General features: G+C 36.9%; 2 protein-coding genes across 3 annotated transcripts in view; one reads left to right on the top strand and one right to left on the bottom strand.

The window, feature by feature from the left end:
• hs6st3b (heparan sulfate 6-O-sulfotransferase 3b) overlaps nucleotides 1-6,469 on the bottom strand; it is a 69,738-nt gene extending 63,269 nt beyond the window's left edge. Inside the window, exons 1-2 of the mRNA XM_088008302.1 lie at nucleotides 5,925-6,469; nucleotides 3,229-3,333 (exon numbers count right to left, since the gene is read on the bottom strand). Of these exons, the coding sequence (XP_087864428.1) occupies nucleotides 3,229-3,333; nucleotides 5,925-6,469 (650 nt within the window). The remainder of the gene's footprint in view (nucleotides 1-3,228; nucleotides 3,334-5,924) is intronic.
• Nucleotides 6,470-11,325: 4,856 nt separating this feature from the next.
• Nucleotides 11,326-18,829, top strand: part of uggt2 (UDP-glucose glycoprotein glucosyltransferase 2) — a 41,853-nt gene continuing 34,349 nt past the window's right edge. For both annotated transcript variants that reach the window (XM_088016558.1, XM_088016555.1), the window contains exons 1-11: nucleotides 11,326-11,406; nucleotides 11,803-11,947; nucleotides 12,981-13,063; nucleotides 13,165-13,295; nucleotides 13,899-14,011; nucleotides 14,148-14,325; nucleotides 16,273-16,369; nucleotides 16,449-16,521; nucleotides 17,396-17,496; nucleotides 17,742-17,841; nucleotides 18,297-18,357. In XM_088016558.1, the coding sequence (XP_087872684.1) occupies nucleotides 11,823-11,947; nucleotides 12,981-13,063; nucleotides 13,165-13,295; nucleotides 13,899-14,011; nucleotides 14,148-14,325; nucleotides 16,273-16,369; nucleotides 16,449-16,521; nucleotides 17,396-17,496; nucleotides 17,742-17,841; nucleotides 18,297-18,357 (1,062 nt within the window). In that variant the 5' untranslated portion in view covers nucleotides 11,326-11,406; nucleotides 11,803-11,822. The remainder of the gene's footprint in view (nucleotides 11,407-11,802; nucleotides 11,948-12,980; nucleotides 13,064-13,164; nucleotides 13,296-13,898; nucleotides 14,012-14,147; nucleotides 14,326-16,272; nucleotides 16,370-16,448; nucleotides 16,522-17,395; nucleotides 17,497-17,741; nucleotides 17,842-18,296; nucleotides 18,358-18,829) is intronic.

Here is an 18,829-nt window from a genome sequence, read left to right as displayed (position 1 = left end):
CTATGTGAATAAATGCACTCAAAATAAAAAAAATATATTTTTTTCTAAAGAGGTCAGAGTGAAACTATGCTACTGAAGTAAAGGTTGACTTTATTCAAGGATTTTTAAACATTTCTGCAAGGCATGCAAGTAAGTAAAACAGGGAAGAAAATAGGATTGTTTCAAAATGGATAAGGCCAAATAGAGTGGATACTTACATGAATATATCTCATTGCTCTGTTTTTCATGTTAATAAAAGTTATTCCATACATTTGAACAATCTTATTTTAGGTGGAGTCATGAGAACTGGCTTCTGTAATAGGCACTTCATCAGTAAAGAAAATGCAACCTGATTTGACTTAAAAAGCAATTATACTTTAGAGTTTTAAAATGAATGATGCATGATTTATTTCTTACTTTAAAATCTATGAATATTAAAAGTATGAAAGATAAATTAATCATAATCAGCCTTTCTATTGTTTTTCCAAAGCAGATTATTCATTTTAAAAGCACATTTGACAACAAGAAATCCTTTTTAGCCACACCTCTCTTAAAAATGGGAAGTGAGAACCACGCATGGGTGATTTTGTATTATCTGAACCTGCCGTGTCAGATGGGTTACTGTTGTAAATGGGACATGGAGTGTTGTCTTGAATAAAGAATGCATTTTTCAAGGGAATATAACAAATAGATGTGTGACCACTTGTAATTCCAGGTAAAGCATGGAGAGAGCTTTTTTCTTTTTTTTTTTACAAAGATCTTCTATGCAAGACATGTGGATGGCTTTCTTCGAAGTCAGCAAGGTAGAGCAAATACCTGAGATTGGGAGTATACAGCCAGATCACTGAAGCAAGTACAACCATTGTCTATAATCTCAGTATATTTGTCAGGTAAAACAATGCTTTCTAAAATCATTTGTTAAAGTCAACAGATCACAACGAATCGATGCTTGCTAGTGCTCAGCTTCAGTTTTCACTCTTTCACTCTTTGAGTATAATCAAAAACTGTGTTCTCAAATAACATTTTGACACCTAAACACTATAGTTAAACCTTTCCCAATAAAATACTGATTATGTGGAGAAAAGTGAGACTTGTATCACTATTGCATGGCTTGCTAATATACATTAATCTACTCTTGTGATACAGCAAGGAGTGCTCTGATATCTATTAGTGCAAATCAGAGTAACGATGTTGGCCAAAAGTGGAGGAGTTGACAGTTTTAGACAAGTGGCTTATCATCTATAAGGGACAAGTGCATCAGCTGCATCAGACACATGTAAAAAATATGCTCTGTTGTTATACACAAACAAACAAAAAGGCCGGGTTAATCTTGTTTTTAAGAAAAATTTAGTTGGGACAGAAGTTAGACACTTTTAATCAAACATTAAGTCAAACATTGTCACCAAGTTTGCTGATATGGAAAAATGATAAGAAGGAGTCCCATCATTACGTTGCCATTTTCAGGTATACACTCTCTTGACTAGATGTGAAAAATCTTATACAGGATGAAATGATAAACAGTAAAATAGAATCATGTTGAATAATGACGGTATTCTCATTGGGTTGTATTGTTTTGTTAGTCTTAATACATCAGAGGATGAGTTGGTTCATTTACAATAATGCTAACCTTTTACCTGCTAAGTAGCAGAGCAAACTAGTGCAACATTTTATGAAGTGTTACGAGGATTGAATGTTTTATGTTTGGGTTTGTTGTGTTTTATCTTTTCTTGAAAAAACACTATGCTGTTGTTGACTTTGTATACCAACGTGATCTTTTTAATGCAGATTTAAACAAAAAGTCAAAATCATTCATTTTAACCAAAAATATTTAATATCCAGTAATCTATTTTAGGGGTTGTTCTTTTAAACCTAGACAAATAATTACAATAGGATTGCTTTTAAACTCAGTACGGTATAGGAATGTAAATGTCTGATGTGCTTTTCATGTCTGGATGGAAAATAAAACAGATCTAAAGAGCATTGTAGCTGTGCTAGATAATAATAATAATAAGACATATTAATCTTTGGATTGTATAAAAGATGGCAAATGTATGACGACAACTATACATTTTAATGAGGAGTATAAAAAAATGGACCTCACCTGTGTAAGCATGACTTTATCTCACACAAGTTTGAAGCATTAAAAAAATAAGTCTGCATTATGGTAAATTTACATCAGTCCACTGAAAAGGGTGATTCCGCCTCATTTAATCTATTGTATTAAAAAGATGTTCATAATCAATTTCTTAACAGTAACAACTTTGCAAAGCAATATACATTTCTATTTCTGTCTTAGCTGTAGGAGGGAGCCATCACTAAATAAGCACATAAGGTATAAACTGCTGTTTGTGCTTGTTTAGGCAATTAACTGAAAGGATATGTGTCACCAAGCATCTATGCAGCAATGCCTACATACATACACACATGTTTTTTCTGTTGGTTTATATTTTTATCATAAAGCTCTGTGTGAGAATAAAAATAGAAAATTGCTCCACACATCTATAAAAGGATTTGGAGAACCAAGGTCCAACTGGAAGTGACACTGATTTATTTGAGGTGTATTCTGTATTTCCAAATGTAAAGATTTCAAACTGTGTGATTTATAGTTACAGTTTTGCCTCCTCGACTTTGTTACTGCTGCTTCACTTTGTGTCATTGACAGATGTTTGGGGATGAAAGAATGAAAATGCACTGTAAAATGCAACAGTGAGAAACAAAATGAACCTGTTTTGATTTTGATGGCAAGCCCTATCAAATATTTCTGTGATTTTTAAGTGCAGCCTTTTACTACATAGACTCCCGGGGACATGATTTACTCAAGATCTTTCTTTGCATTTGTATGACATAAATTTTGCAAGGCCGCTCCTTGCGCTGCGTCCCAGTGTCACACTGAATATATCTACATGAGTAATTCCAGACTGGAAAGTTGGATAATGAACATGTAGCAATCAGAAATAATTCTTCCAGCACTCCTCAGACTCTGCAGGCCTTTAGAAATTTTTTCCCGAAGAGGAAAAACTACCTGCTCGGTGAGCCCTGCCCCAATGCAAACAGATAAGTAATACCAAAGCAACTTAAGAGGACAGCACTTAAAGGTTTGTTTCTCCACAATGCCCCCGAAGAGGGTCGACCTGCCTGCTCCACTTCTCCCCTGACTGACAGTGCACTCCAGAGACGCCACGCCGCAGGACACGCGCGCTGATCCAGCCTGACACGCCTGACCTTTCCCGGGCCGCGCAGCTGACTCACCGTGCGTCGCACCCTGCTTGCCTGAAAAGGCCACGCGAGGCCACGCAAGGGATGCCATCGCAGCCTTCCTTCACCTCTTCTTGCTGCCACTGCAGGAGCCGGCAACTTGTGTGAGGAAAGTCAATCTGAGGAGTGTTCACCCACAGTACAAGGGCAGGGTATCTGAATTGATATTGACATTCTGTTTGTATTCTCTCAGTGCAACCTCAAAGGTTTTTGTTGGCAGATTTCAACGCTTTCACTACTTATTAGAAAGTACAATGGTGCTATTTTCACTCTGACCAATTGTTTAGTTTAATGAACGTATTATTGGGCTAATGCTCATTTCAGAATCATAATACATAACGCTAATACTCCTTTCATTAAGCAAATCCCCCTCAAAAAAAAGTGTAAAAACAAAATCCACCAAAAATAATGGCTGGCCAGAAAGGGAATCTAACTGCAATGTGTCTTGTTGAGAAGGAGAAGCCTCAGAATAGATGCTGCGGGAGGCCACTGAAGAACAAGCAGCGGGAGGATTGTAAGTGCAGAACAGATGCTGCAGCTGTGAAATGAAGAGCTGTCGCATCCAGCGAGCACTTCCCAGAGTACAGAAAACACTTGGCACAGCAGAAATAAATCATGTGCTTGCGTGCGTTGCTGGATGATTGTATTTTTTTTTCTGAAAGAGGAAGGACATTCTCTGCAGTTCAGAAATCCAGCTTACGTGACGAGACGTTTTGGTCAGCGCTCTTTCCGTGTGCCGCGTGCATTTCTGGCACACTGACTTTTTAATGTCCTTGTTTAATGAATAGCCTGGAAACCTAATGCTGCTTTGAAAATCCGTGAGCTCAGACGTGCTTACTGCGCTGAAAAACAGACACGTGGACGTATAGCATGTATAGTATGTCGCTTGTGCACTCATTGCTATGTGCCTCTTTGCATCTCTTTTGTGCCAGTAATTGCAAGTGTCTGCAGCGGATTCGACAGTCTAAAATAGACCCAGTGAATTTTAAATTATCTTCATTGCTTTTTCTCTCAGATAACATCAAGCTTGTGCGGTAATTGTAATTTGAAGCAAGTCACTAGCTGAGATGGCAAACAAATCAAGATTTTGCTAAAAAAAAAAAAAAAAGACAATTTAATTAATTTTCTACACCAAAAAGACACCTTTAGGCAATATGGACAGCGGTAAAGGTCAGCAAGGAGTGGGAACTTTTAGACATTTTGTCACCTTACAACAAGAAACATCAAACTGTTTTGTTTGGACTTTGCAGGCCAACACAATATAGTGCATTATTCTGAAATGGATTAAAATAGAAACATGGTGATCAAGCATTTACAAGTATATTTTGCTGCAATTACAGGTGCAAAGCTTTTGAAGTATTCATCTACTAGGTTTGCATATGTAGATATTGTGATTTTTTTATCTTTTTTTTTTCTTCGCTGTGTAGCTCAAGTTCAGTGAGACTGGATAAAAGGACACCAGTGTCCTCGTGACACTTAAAGCGTCACCCGCATTTGTTGCATTCTCTGACATATTTTCTTTAGCTTACACTGTCTATCATTTCCTCATCAGTGTGGACAAAAAGCATCTGCACAACATAATGCCACCACCACCATGTTCCGCCCATTTGCTAAGGGTGACGTGCTGTATTAGTTTCTCACCCAACAGCATTTTGAATATAGGTTAGAAAGATCAATTTCCATCAAATTCGACCAGATGAAACTTTTTCCACATTTGCTTTTTCACTCTTCTGCATGGCCCGTGGCACATTTTGAAGGAGACTTTCTTTCAACAATGGCTTTCTATCCGCAGCTTTGTGGACAGCTTATCCCACCTGAGCTGTGGATCTCTGCAGCTCCTCCATTGTTAATATGGGCCTGTTGGCTGCATCTATGATCAAAGTCCTCTCTACTCATCCAGTCAGTTTATGTGAAAAACCTGGTATTGGTAGATTTCTAGTTATCATAGTACTTTCATTTTTCGATCACACTAAATCGCAATAGAATACAATGCAATAACATGAACATTTTTGAGGAAGAAAAGTTAACTATCAACACTTATTGACCCTCTGTGCAAGCTAGTGGAGCTGTTTTCCCCTTCATTTTTAATAGATTTTATTTTTACAGAAGGTTTGATCTGGTTATCAAAGGGCATTTAATATTGTTTGGAAGGTGGCCCTTCAAATCTGATAACCACTTTCATGTTTTCCTGTACAAAAGGTGAAAATGTGATTGAAATGGTGCCTGCAGATGTGCAAATGTTGTGGTTCAGGGGAAATAAAATGAACAAGTCTGACTCTAAAAAAGCACCACTTTCAATTGTTTTTTTTGTTTTTTTGTGTGTGTGTGTGTGTGTGTGTGTGTGTGTGTTTTCCCTGGGAGCTAAAAGCATTGATTGTTCGAACTAAAACAGCCTTAAAAAGATGGATACACAGAGTTTGTGGTTAAATGAACCAGAGAACACTTGCTGAATAGAAAAGTTAGAAGTGGCTAAAGAGTTGCATAGGGGCGTATTTACTGAGAATGACATGAAATGTAACATAAATCAACTAATTGTTACAAAGATAAGCGAGTTTTATAGGTTGCTACACCAGAATTTTGCATAAGACACAATATTTTTAGCATTTATCACAAATTCCTCCTCAATCCTTTGCTTATAACCTGCAGCAGTTTTTAAATGTCACGGGGTAGGGAGCCTGTTAATTTATTACCTTTTATTCCTCTGGGCCTCCTTCTTATCCATTACGACCGGAACGCAGTTCGTCAGCTCGGTCCAGTCCGCGTGCAGCCCGCAGCTCCAGCCCGTGGAGAACCGGGAGAAGAGCCAGGACTCCTCTTTGCCCGGCCGGTGGCAGGTGCACTTCTTCTGGCCGGGCTTGCAGTCGCACGGCTGCTCCAAACGAATATTCCTCACCAGATGCCTGCCGAAGGTGGTCCCGCCGGTCTTCTGGATGTGCAGGAACACGATCACGTCGTCCCCTTTGATGTTGAACTCCACGTGTCTGTCCAGGTCTCTCTCCGTGAAGTTGAATTTGGACGGCACCTTCGGCGGACCGTCATCGTCCAGGTCGGAATCTCTGTAGAAGTCATCGGCGTCCTGATACGGGGAAGAAAGCAGGCTCACCCCTCTGAATCTCTCCTCGGACTTAAAGTGGCACGAATTGCTGCCCGCTGGACAAATGTACTGATAACCTATCATAACAAAAAGGACTGCCAAGATGGGAACCAAGATGAGCTTGCTGGATCTCTCATCCATTATATCTCAGGATAGTGTCTTCATTCCATTACTGTAAATAACAGGTATCACCCGGAGGCTGTTCGGACGGAGATCAGTATTCCTTCATTTCTTTTTTTTTATTATTATTGTTAGTATTTAAAGCGCCACATGTTGATCACCCTCCTGACACGCGGGATGTGGACAGACGAAATGGCTTTTAAAATGATCCACGCCGTCTGCGCTGCGCTGCCTTGGGAATGTCCAGATTCAAGAGTCATGGCATGCAAATCTGTGGCTGTCCAACTTCTGAAGCCGCCGTGAAGCTGCATCTGCTCCGACCACTCCGATGAAATGGGGTAGGGGGGCGGGGGGAAATAAAGAAACAAAGAGATCAGAGAGAGTTTTTAAGCTTCACTCTCTTTCACCTTTACAGACTCAGTTCTGCTCGGACAGCTGCATCCTGTCTGCACGGACCCGCTGAGACTCACTGACTGGCTCAGCTGAAAGCACTGCTTTTTGAGAGGATGCTGCTGCTGCTGCTGCTGCTGCGTCTGAGCCGACAAATACGCGTTTTGCCCTCTTCGTGGATGGACTGGGAGAGAGATCCACGGCTCATATCCCTATCCTATCCACCACATAATATTGTTTTACAGAGAGTGAAGTCAGAAGCAGGATAGACGCAGACGAAATAGAGATTTAAACCCATATTTAATTAAATACCTAAACCCTATATACAGTACAACTTCTCAGACACATTCATTCCACCTTTAAATATTAAAACGGAAACATACCTATCAGAAAATCTTTTATTATTTCAAGTAAAATTAAAAATAAAGAAAAGGGCAAAATGTATTACTTACATTTTGCCCTTTTCTTTATGGCTTTGTATTGTATTCAGCCTCTCAAGTCAATACATTGACTGCTATTGTAGCCACCTGTCTTTCTGAAGAATGTCTCCAGGTTTGCACATGTGGAAACTGAACATTTTCCATTCCTCTTTGCTAAAAAGCACCAGTGTGGATTGGGCAGAAAGTATCTGCAAACAGCAATTTTCACATATTTACTTGGCTACAGTAAATACCCAAGTTGAGTTTAGATCCAACAACACATAAAGAAGTTGTGATAAAAAACCATAGTAGCTCTGGCTGCATGTTCTGGGTCAATAAACAGATCAAGGATGATTCTTTATTCCAGTCCGAATCCTATTGCAGCCGTTAGCGGCTGTGTTATTAACGCTGCTCTATCTATCTGTGTGTCAGTCTGTCTGAGGTTAAGGAATGATTATTAGAGTAAGAGGAACTCCATCAGTGTCTTCTTGTGGGTTACAACAAGTGATGGAAACTGGCATATGTCCTCAGCTTTCTGCCTCTTCTTCCGTTTTGCCTCCCAGCTCCTTTGCCCCAGCATCACTCCTCTTCCTCTTCTTCTTCTTCTCTCTGGCTGTTCACCCGAAATCTTGGTCATTCCATTGTCAGACATGCAACATCAAAACCTTCAAGGTTTTTCAGAAAACTGGTTGATCATTGGTTGATCTAACGCTTCACACATTTACCTTTGTTGGAGAAACCCAGTATTCAGCTGGGAGAAAATCAGGACACATTTAGAAAAAAGAAAAAAATATATGTAAATGTGTATATGCTTTCCATATTATGACAACTTGTTCAAGCCTCTAAGGCTTATACAACAAACATATGCTTAAATGTTGTGGAGGGTGAGGCTATTCAACAGAGACCCATATAATACATTTTGATCCGTATTACATAAGCAATCAAAAGTATAAGAAAAAGCAGAGAATTATACATACTCACTTGAACTGATTGTACAAAAGCATTTGTAACCTGTTTACAGAAATGAGAAACAGCTTTTCGATGTGCATAAGCGACACAATGATTTGATGACTGAACAAGTAGTGAGAATTTCAATTGTGTTCTGAGAACTGCACCGAAGCGACTGAGAAAAACTCAAACGGAATCAAATTAGAACATTTGATTTTAAGGGAAATCGTGGTTGAAAATGAATACCTCCATCTGCTTTTTAAATGAATCTCGACCGCAGAGACAGAGGCAGCTCCTTCCACAGTCGAGGTGCACTGGCTTGGAAAGAGTAATTCCCTCAAGTTCTATCCGGTTTGCTAGTACATTTTAGTTTAAGACTTGGGAGCTCAAGTTGGAGAATGTGGCTTTATCAATTCAGTGAGGAAGGAGTTTATACGTGCATGGCCCTGAAAGTTAAAGTCAGGATTTAAAAATGAATTCTGAAAGGACTGAATAACAGGACAGATGTGAACTCTTCTTTTGCTCTTAACTGATTAAGAACATCTTGTTTTGAGTGATTTTCAGGAGACAATGATTTGTTTGAACAAAACACCTGATTCTTTTAAGTTTAGCTTCAGAGCTGGGTTTTAAAGTTCAGTCCGTGGCTTGGTCAAACGCTGCTCTCAGGGGGAATGTTCAAACACTCACACTGTGTATTTGGGGTAGTTTTCCTTGTGTGACTTTTAATTCTGTCCACATTTCAACCACCTAGTTGATAGTTGGATAAACCTGAGTCCTTCATGTTTCCAATCTCTTTGAATCGCTGGCTGTGAAACAAACTACCAGCTTAATGCTACCATTGACTGTAAGAGTACACAAACTACACCTTTAGAACAACCAGTTGTAACTTGTTGCTTTAACCATCTGGTTCCAAACTTTTATATTTACATATGAAAAGAAACAAGATAGGATGTTCAAAAACAACCCAGGAACCACCAAGACTCAAGTCTTGGAAATTTCTGGACCACCAGTCAAGCCAGTGATATAGTCAGCGACTGATGACGTCCCACTTAGGAAGAAAGCCTGTGATCCAAAATTGACACCTTCTTAGCTCGGTTAAAATTTGAAAACACCAACATAGAAGAGCTGAATATTAATATAGTCAGAAATGTCAAAGCTTGAGCGTTTTGCCCACAATGACAAGAAAAAAGTTTTTGAAGAGACAAGGTCTTTGCTTTATACCTAAAAAAACATTGTTACCAACTAGTGCACTGCACAAAGTGGCTGGAACCTCCAATTCTGTAGCTTTTCCTCAAATTAAAAATAAAATACTTAAATCTATTTGTATAACTTTACAACTTGTGCAAACAATTACATAAATAAAAAAAAATCATTAATTTTATTTTATAGTTTTTATTGAATTCCAATAAATAATTCAAAACTCTCACCATAACATCAATCCGTATGTCCGTCTGCTCATCCTTCTCTAAATTTTAAATGAACTTAATAAAATGAAATAAATTGCTTGTTTGAGAGACATCAGCAAAAACATCTCAATGATTCTCTCAGAAGAACATACTTGAATCAGACCATTAAGGTCATTTTTAGTTTAGAAATTATGGAACAGAAAGCACAAGCATGAAAGAGATGCAATTATTGTGAGCAAAGGAACTACAGCTAAAACTGTGTTTACAAGAGGTTGTCTGGTCCTTATTCTTATGTATTCATCTTTTTATCCCCCAATAAAATAAATAATTCTGTTCTGTTGTACTTATTTCAAAAAAGGATGTTCAAAGACAGAGGTAATGCGCTTACACTCAGACAGTCTGAAATAAATTCATGAACGATCATGAGTTGTCATTATGTTACTCTGATTTTTTTTTGCTATCTGCAGATGAATCAATAGCATGAAAAACATTTCAATAATGAGGTAGTTTATGCATTTAATTCTCTTACTGACCCTGAAGTGCAGAAAATTTTCATTCCAGCCATCTTTTCTACCTACTTGTTATTATTTGGGGACAGGGTTAATGAGTGCCTATACCTGTTGTCAATATGAAGGAGATGAGGAACATCCTATCCTAGACAAGTTGCCAGTTTGTAACAAAGCCAACATGTGACAAGCAAGACACTGATGTTTTTCAAACAACTTAGAATTTCCATCTTGGATGAGGGTTGACAAGCAGTTCAATTCAATTCAATTCAATTCAATTCAATTCAATTCAATTCAATTCAATCAATGTCCCTCACTGAGCATGAAAAGATGAGATAGTCTTAAGAAGGGAGGCCTTTCCAGTTTGCAGGGTGATGAAGAAAAAAGGTATGCTTACAAAACCAAAAACACAAAGCCACGAATGTATTTTTGAGAAAAACATGAATGGAATCAATAATTCAGAGCAACATCAGATGCCAACAATTACTCAAATCCTTAGTTGCAGAACCGAAGAAGTGGCTCAAGCATAGGCATTTTAGCCCTTAAAAGTTTGAAGTGGATTAAATGTGTGGATGGCGTATCTTCACTGGATATTTCCTTAGTTGCATTTGTAAGAAAGAAAATTTAGGAAGATTGCAATATTTTAAAAACGAAATATACAAAACTGAAGTGTTTATAAATATGCACACACTTTGGTGCAGATTCTGTGTAATGACAACATTCCAAAAACTGTGTTTTATCAAAACTGCAAAATATTGTCTGCTGTCTGAAAATTTCAGTTTAAATTATTTATTTTAAAATGTGCTTAGTTTAATTTTATAACTTTATAATTAATGTTTACAATGTTTAGAGTCACAAAAATGTGACACTGAGTGTCTTAGAGTCTCAGTTTATAGGTGCTACACTTAGTCGTTTAGTGCTCATGAGATGGGTCGCAACATCCCCTGGTGTTTAGGGGAAAATTGTATGGAAACAAGCTTCAGTCCATTTAGCTGTCTGCCGCTGTGCCGGAAAATTTCTCACATTTTCATAGGTTTTTATTTAATCATACATCTACTATCATATTTTGTAATGCTTTGAACTAATTAATTTTATGTACTTGAAAATAACAGTGTGATATTTATTTATTTTTATTTTTTACATTGGTCTAAATACGAATAACGGTTTACGTGAGTAAGGTACCACACAAGCCCAGTTCCTCGCTAGCCTTTTCCAGCTAGCTTCCCAAAATACCAACGTGAAGCCCCCTTGCTTGTATGGAAGCGGTCAGCATCACCAGCACCAGCGAGGTGAGACTTAGTATGTGTTTATGATCGATAATAGCAGTAACAGTCGTAAAGTGCACTGTAATAAACAAAAAAATTTTGTCTTTGTTCGTCAGTTTATTACTTTCAGAGTTAACGCTGCTCGTTTTCAGCCTGCAGCTGGGTAAACTTCACTCTGTTCCCTGAATGGAGGAGCCGTTATTTTACATTAAAGTATAACTCCATACATGTCACTAAATCTCGCTAGTGTTGATAAAACCTACCACAGTCTTACTAAGTTTAAGTTTGTACACCTCACCGTGTTAGTAGTGTTTTCTTTTTTTGTTAGCTAATACTACTTGCAGTAACTACGTGGCACTGACGGGCACTTTTTCAAAGACTGACGAGCTGAGCTAACGGAGGTGTGTTTGCCCCCGTTAGGTTCATGTTCCTCCGTGACAATGGAGAAGGTTTTACTACTGTCACTGCTGCTGCTGAACATACATCAGGGTATAGCAGCTCCCAAAGGCGTCTCGGCCAGCCTCAAAGCCAAGTGGAGCATGACCCCTTTCCTCCTGGAGACAAGGTACATTTGTATTCACTGGGAACACATACGGAAATCTCGATAAATGTGCAATAAATAGGACCTATTCCACTTTGAAATCTTAAATGTAAGCCTTGTACTTTTCGGTTAGTAATATAATCTTTTATGTGATTTTGTTTCTAGTATTTGTTTTACTAGCAATGCAGACAGATGATAAAAATAATATAATTAGGTTAATTTTAAAGTCAACAGATATGAACTGAACACTCAAAAGGTTAAACAAAACGTTTGGGCTGCTAACTTTTTATTAAACCCTACTTTAGAAAAAATATAGCTGATACAAATAGGAAATATCTATATATGTATTTTTTTTAATTAAATATGATTACATTGGGTTTGCGTTGCATCAAGACATTCCTTGGTTCAAATTCAAGACCTCTTTGCATCTATTTTCTCTGGGTAAAATTTCCTCCCACAATTCAAAAGCATGCATGCTATTTTATTTGGAAATTTTAAATTGCTGTTAAGTATGGCTATATGTGTGAATAGTTGGTTGTCTAAATTCAACTTAATCACCTCATGCAGTAAGAGAAGCAACCTAATTTAATTAAGTTAATGTCACTATTAGGCTTCTCTCAGTGTTGCTCTGTAAAGAGCACAATGGTAAAACATAATTTATATGTGGATTTAACTTTTTTTGTATATGTCACATCAAATGAGCAATAAATAAGTGATATAACGGAAATGTCTGACTATGTTATCATTTTAACAGCATTAGGAATCATATTTGTATTTGTGTTTAAATAAAAGCAAAATTAATAGTTTGTGCCCTAAATTTTTGTTAAAACCTACGAGGCTGTAAAACTGGAGTGTTCTTACTGAAGTTATCAATTAGTGGGAATCTCATAATTACTCTTGCTTGTCTGGAATAAGTTGTTTGTTTTATGTTTGTGGTGTAAAATATCAGAAGTGGAGGACTGTTATTCCTGAAATTTATGGTTTGTTATCTGAAATTTTTTGCAATTACTGACTGAGCTGTATGTATTTTGATGAATATTTTTTTTCAATAACGCAGTGAGTTTATCGCAGAAGATGGAAGTGAAAAATTCTGGAGCTTTGTTGACACTGTAAAGGAACTCACTGTTTACAAGCAAGGAGGTTTGTGTTCTAAAAGTTTTTCCTTATAAGTCGACATCATTGCAACAGATTTAGGATTCAGCCATTTATCTTGACTTTTTAATTTGATCTTATTTTTTTAGAATCCGTGCGCTCATATTACAACTTGATCATCAAAAAGGCAGCTCAGTTTCTCACACATCTTCAAGTGAACCTCCTCAGATTTGCTCTGGCCATGCGGTCCTACTCACCAGCTGTTCATTCATCTCAACAGGTAAGGATTGCCTGAACAATATTCATTTCTGGTGAAAGGTGGTACCAAAACACTTCAGCTGCAGACATTGGAGTATTGTTTTTGTCCTCAGTTTAAAGCCAATAATAATTTCCAAAAAATACATATACAGTGCACAGAAAACAAACGAGGACACTCTGAGAGGGGTACTATAAACTAAAGATGAACAAAAATACACTTTAAAACATTCTCAAACATCTATGAAAAATGCAGTTTCTGGTGACAAAGGAATTAGGGCACCCACACATTTATTTCCAAAATTACACACAGGCACTTACCTTGTGAAATATAAAGAGAGCTCCTTGACGCAGTTGCTCTAGCTTTTGGATATTCTTCAGTTTCATTGTTGCTATTGAGACCAATATTAGGCAAATTCTTTAGGTGTTCATTGACAGTGTGGTTATTCAGAGATTGGTTTTATAGGAAACAGTGTGGAGTAAAATGAAGTTTGTTTCTTACATGCTGTAAAGATTGTTGTTGAGGAATTATGGAAAGAGAAGCTCTTATATAACAATTTCTTATACTTTTCTTTTGGATGTATAACGTTTTAATTGCCAAGGCTAATCTTTGTTGTGTTTTGAACAGATAGCCAGCGATGAGCCTCCGCCTGAGGCTTGTCCTGCCTTTGTCTCGATTCATGGTCAACATAGCTGCAGCACCAAGGACATCAAGAAGCTCCTTAAGGAGGCAGCAGGCAGGTACCGTGGACTGCAGCTGTTTGTGATGATAAAATGAATAAAATAGAGAATAGGAAAGCAACTCTTTTTTATTTTCCTGAGGGATGCTCTGACTCAGAAATCTTTTTTTCTTTTCAACTTTGTGAAATGTTTGCAGGCCAAAACCATACTTGTATAAGAATGATCACACATATCCAGCAGTCAACAAAACTGATATGCCCGTTGTGATCCTCTATGCTGAAATCGGAACGAAGAAGTTCAACTCGTTTCATAAGGTGCTGTCGGAGAAGGCACAAGAGGGCAAGCTCGTGTATGTTTTGCGGCATTTTGTAGCGGTGAGTAGTTGGGTCAGTTTTTTCCTACTTTTCTTGACTCAAGATTCTGTATAGGCACAAACATACAAACATTAGTTATTGTCCATGATCATTGGACTAACATACAAGACAAATTAACAAAGACTATTTTCCTAATGGAATTATTTAGAAGGATAAAGTGGTTTTTATGCTTCACTTGCTGCTTGAACTGTGAAATAATTCATTCAGCTGTAGTTTTTCTTTACACAATACAGTTAATTATTTGCTTTTTGTAACAATTTGTAATATTAAATGTACTAATCTTCAATTTCCATTAGTTGGAGAGTAGTTTAGAGCAGCTGTCATCATTTTGCATGTATATTTAATAAGCTTGCATGTAAATAAAGCTAAATGTTCATGTTTGTGTTTTTTTCCCCCTAAAGTGCTTAAACCTGGTTTGTTTAAACAGTCACTTATAGATCACGATTCTCACATAACACTAACAATGATGTTTTTTAGCTGCTTGTTTTCTCTAAGAAATACTAATTCAGTAATTAACAGGCTAATTACAAATTTTCCTCTGTATTATTGGGTGAATATTGTGATGGTGATATTAGATGTGGTAAACTCACCCTATCTGACATTTAAAATCTTGACTAAAGCCCACCTGGATATATTATTTATTGCCATGCAATGCAATAATTTTTCACACTTGAAATATGACATGCACCAAGTTCTTTATTTCGAAAAACCATATGTAGTACTACTATTGCACACATGGATATTGCACTGATTTTAATAAATCACACAGAAGTTATTTTATTCATACATCAAAAAATGCACTAGAGTTGTTTATCTTTAGGCCACTTGTGACTGACATTGTTCCCAGTGACCTTTCAGTACCATTTCTAAAATGCTAATTTGACAAGAAATCATTCAGAGATATAAGATGGTCAATTTGAAGACTAAATTGCATACATACATAAAAGTACATACAACCTTTAGCACCTTTGGAGGAAAAAAAATACATATGTAATATATGTTTCTTCTAAATACTGTTTGGTTGTGAGATTAAAACAAAATTTAGTTTTTAGATTTCAGAACATCGGAAACCATTAAACTAAAAAAAAAAGTAAAGCACAGAAATTGAGGTTATGTGCAATAATAACAACAATAAAAAGTATATCATATATCAAGTCATAACTGGCAAGATGGTGTATCTTTACATTTTCATGTTCATGTTACTTTTACAGGAGCAGATATAAACTTAACATCACTCTGCATATTGACAATGAACCTTCTAAATGAAATATTGCCAAAGTGCAGCCTGGGGGCTTTATTAGTCCTTGGAATAATTTAGTTTAACACTGTTCAAGAATGGCATCATTTTTTACATTTATTTATTTAATGCTCTTAAAGTTGGAAATGTTGGGTATGATTCATGGTTGTTTTTCTATTTGCCGTGTATTTTTTGCTTTCATTTTAATTGTGTAGAAAGTTAGATCACAAGCATCAAGTGACTTTTGCTCAAATACAGACCGGGGCACATTCATGCATTAAATTTGATCTCTACATTAGAATTGACTTGGAACAAATATTCTTAACAAACAAGATAAAAAGTAATTTAGTTAAAAATATTTTTTTTTTACTTTTTTAAATAAGGCAAACTTGTTTTAGATCTATAATATTTTAGAGAATCTTTGTTTGATTATATTCATAGCATGTTTTGTTTATAAGCTGAAAACAGTCAATAGATCTTTTTTTTAGTTCTGGCCTGCAAGTAGTTTCATCTTTACAGTTTTGCCCCACTTGGCAAAAAATTTGGGCACCACTGTGGGAAGCTATAATTTTGATGTAATTGTGTATTTTGGCAGGTCTACAAAGCAGCCCTTGTGGCAGCCTTTTCAGTGTTGGTGATTATTATCACAATAATCTGAAAGGAAAGTGTACAAACAAACCAATATTTTTCCTTTGCTCCAATTGCTTCAGAAACCAAAACCTCAAAAGGTGCTTTTATCAGGATATGGTGTTGAGTTGGCCATCAAAAGCACAGAATACAAAGCTGTGGATGACGCCAAAGTTAAAGGTGAGTTAGCTTCTTATCATCTGGTGTATACTGGATCCTGCTGTCTATGCTAATTTAGGACGTACCTGTCATTTTGTAGATTCAAAGGCTGTTATAAATGCTGAGGAAGATGAGAATGATGAAGTCCAAGGTTTCTTATTTGGGACATTAAGGTAAGTCGCAAAACTGTATCATTAACAGCACTTAATGTTGTTTAATCAGCTTCATTTTCTGTTGTTTTTTGCTGGATGTGGTTTGGCTATAATAATAATTACAGTTACTGTCAGAAATATTAAACACCTCCATTTATTTTAGTGATGCATCAAATACTTTTTTTTTTTTTTTTCCCCAAAAAGCAAGTTTTTGATATGGTGCTCTGTACAATTTGAATGGATGATGTAATTTTCTATAACAGTAATTTTTTAAAGATTTTTTTTTTCCAGTCACTCAACTTCAATTTAGTATTTGAGTTTGGTGATTTTCAGTTGTTTTTAAGTCTATCTCACAATGTCCATGGCCTAAAGTGACGGTAAAACATAGTTAAATCTTGGGACATCAATATCTTCCCTTATTTGTTTCTGATATGACCTTCCAGCGAGGCAGTGATCACACCTCCAGTTAAGTGAGAAATTCTGAAATGTCCTAGAGTGGTCTTCTGCGTTACCAGATTTAAATTGATTGAAAATGTTAGGTGATATTAAAGGGATGCAGTTACAGCATAGAAGCCATAAACATCACTGACTTTGAGGTTTTTTAATGTGAAGAAGGCAAAGACTCATATCGAGAGGTGGAAGAAGCTTCTCAGCACATAAAAATGTTTAAAAGTTATAAAAGCTAAAAGATGCTCGGCAAAGCAATGAAACGGCTACTTAACAAATAAGCGTGTGTGGAATCGTCTAAAATATTAAATCAATTTTTAAGGTCCAAATATTTGGTAGGTTTAATGTTTTGTTTTTGAAATGTATAACCCTTATCTTTCATCAATATCACTACAATGTCATTTGATATGAGGGCTGCTTTGCTCAATGTTCCTCTGCCTGCCTTTAGAACATCTCACCCTGAGCTCCAGGAGCAACTTGGCGAACTTCGAAAACATCTGCTGGAAAGTACCAACGACATGGCCCCTCTCAAAGTGTGGGAGATGCAAGGTGATTGGCGGAAGTGTTTTTATGGATCAGTTATTGGTTTCAGTTATCATACTCTCGAAACACTCAATAAAATGGTGACAAACACTATTGACACAATGGAAATTATTAGGAAGCCATAATTATTCCTACTGTTTCTAAAACAGTTCATTAATGAAATGTTGATTATTACAGCGTTAATGACATTTATCGTTCGTTGTTATTTGTTTGGATACATTGTTTTAGTCTTATTTTGCAATCTTCTCCAGATTTAAGTTTTCAGGCTGCTGCTAGAATCATGTCCGTGCCAAAGTTCGATGCTTTAAAGGTCATGCGAGACCTCAGTCAAAACTTTCCAAGTAGAGCAAGGTAAGAAAATTTGTTTTGTTTCCTCCTTTGTCTGGTTGATTAGCAGAGGCCATTGGTATTGTTCCAAAATCCATATCCCATCCTCGCTCTCTGTTACATATTGCAAATCTAAGCACTATCGATGCTTGTTAAAGTGCACGTGAAATATTTCAGATATAAACCTTTTTTATTTCTTCATCATTACCTTCTGTCTCCTTCGTGGGACATATAAATATACATTGTTCTCTTATACAGAGATCTAATCAGCTTTTCTTGATGTATGCGTGTTTTGGCTCAGGCAGCTTGTAAAAACAACAGAAGTTGCTGAGTAAGAGTTGGGTGTTTACTGGCAGTGTGCTGCAAAGGCACCAACTTGAGGGCCCACAGGTTTTTGGAGATTAAAACTGGCATTTTACAGCTGGCTGGGGATGTGTTAAAAGCTGATGGTGACTGTACATGTTTTACTGTTCCCACAGATCACTGACAAGAGTGGCCGTAAAACAGGAAATGAGAAAAGGAATTGAGAAGAACCAAAAGGTGTGAAATCATAAGCAGTGTTTCTGCATGAGAATGCAGGTGGTTTCCTTGATAACATCTGTCTATCATGCACAGAATTTTATTGGAGAAGCTTTTATTCTGTAATTTTAACTTCTTATTGTTATTCTCTTTAAAGGCCTTGTTTTCATTTTTCTTCTTTCCTTTATTTATTCATATCTTTCCACATATTTTCTTCTTAAAAGATCAGTTAGAACCCTGATATCGTACCCTCTGCACACTGGACTAAAACTGAACCACAAAAGTAAAAATCCGTCTTTGGAGAGTCTTAAAAAGGTCCTCTGGATAATTTTTCCTTGGTGAAATCATCGTGACATATCTGCCCAGGTAGCATGACAGGTGACCCGCATGGTGCTTCATTGATCAGTTATTGGCAAATTTGAAGTAGAAGTGGCCACACTGTCATTGCACCAAAGCTGCACTCTCATTATGATAAAATTGGGCCGGCAGCGCA

The sequence above is a fragment of the Poecilia mexicana genome, unplaced genomic scaffold, assembly GCF_051168715.1.
Source record: "Poecilia mexicana isolate PSO_F unplaced genomic scaffold, ASM5116871v1 scaffold_2, whole genome shotgun sequence".
NCBI classification, from domain to species: domain Eukaryota; kingdom Metazoa; phylum Chordata; class Actinopteri; order Cyprinodontiformes; family Poeciliidae; genus Poecilia; species Poecilia mexicana.
Note: the sequence above shows the minus strand (reverse complement) of the source record. Positions and strands in the feature narration are given on the sequence as shown.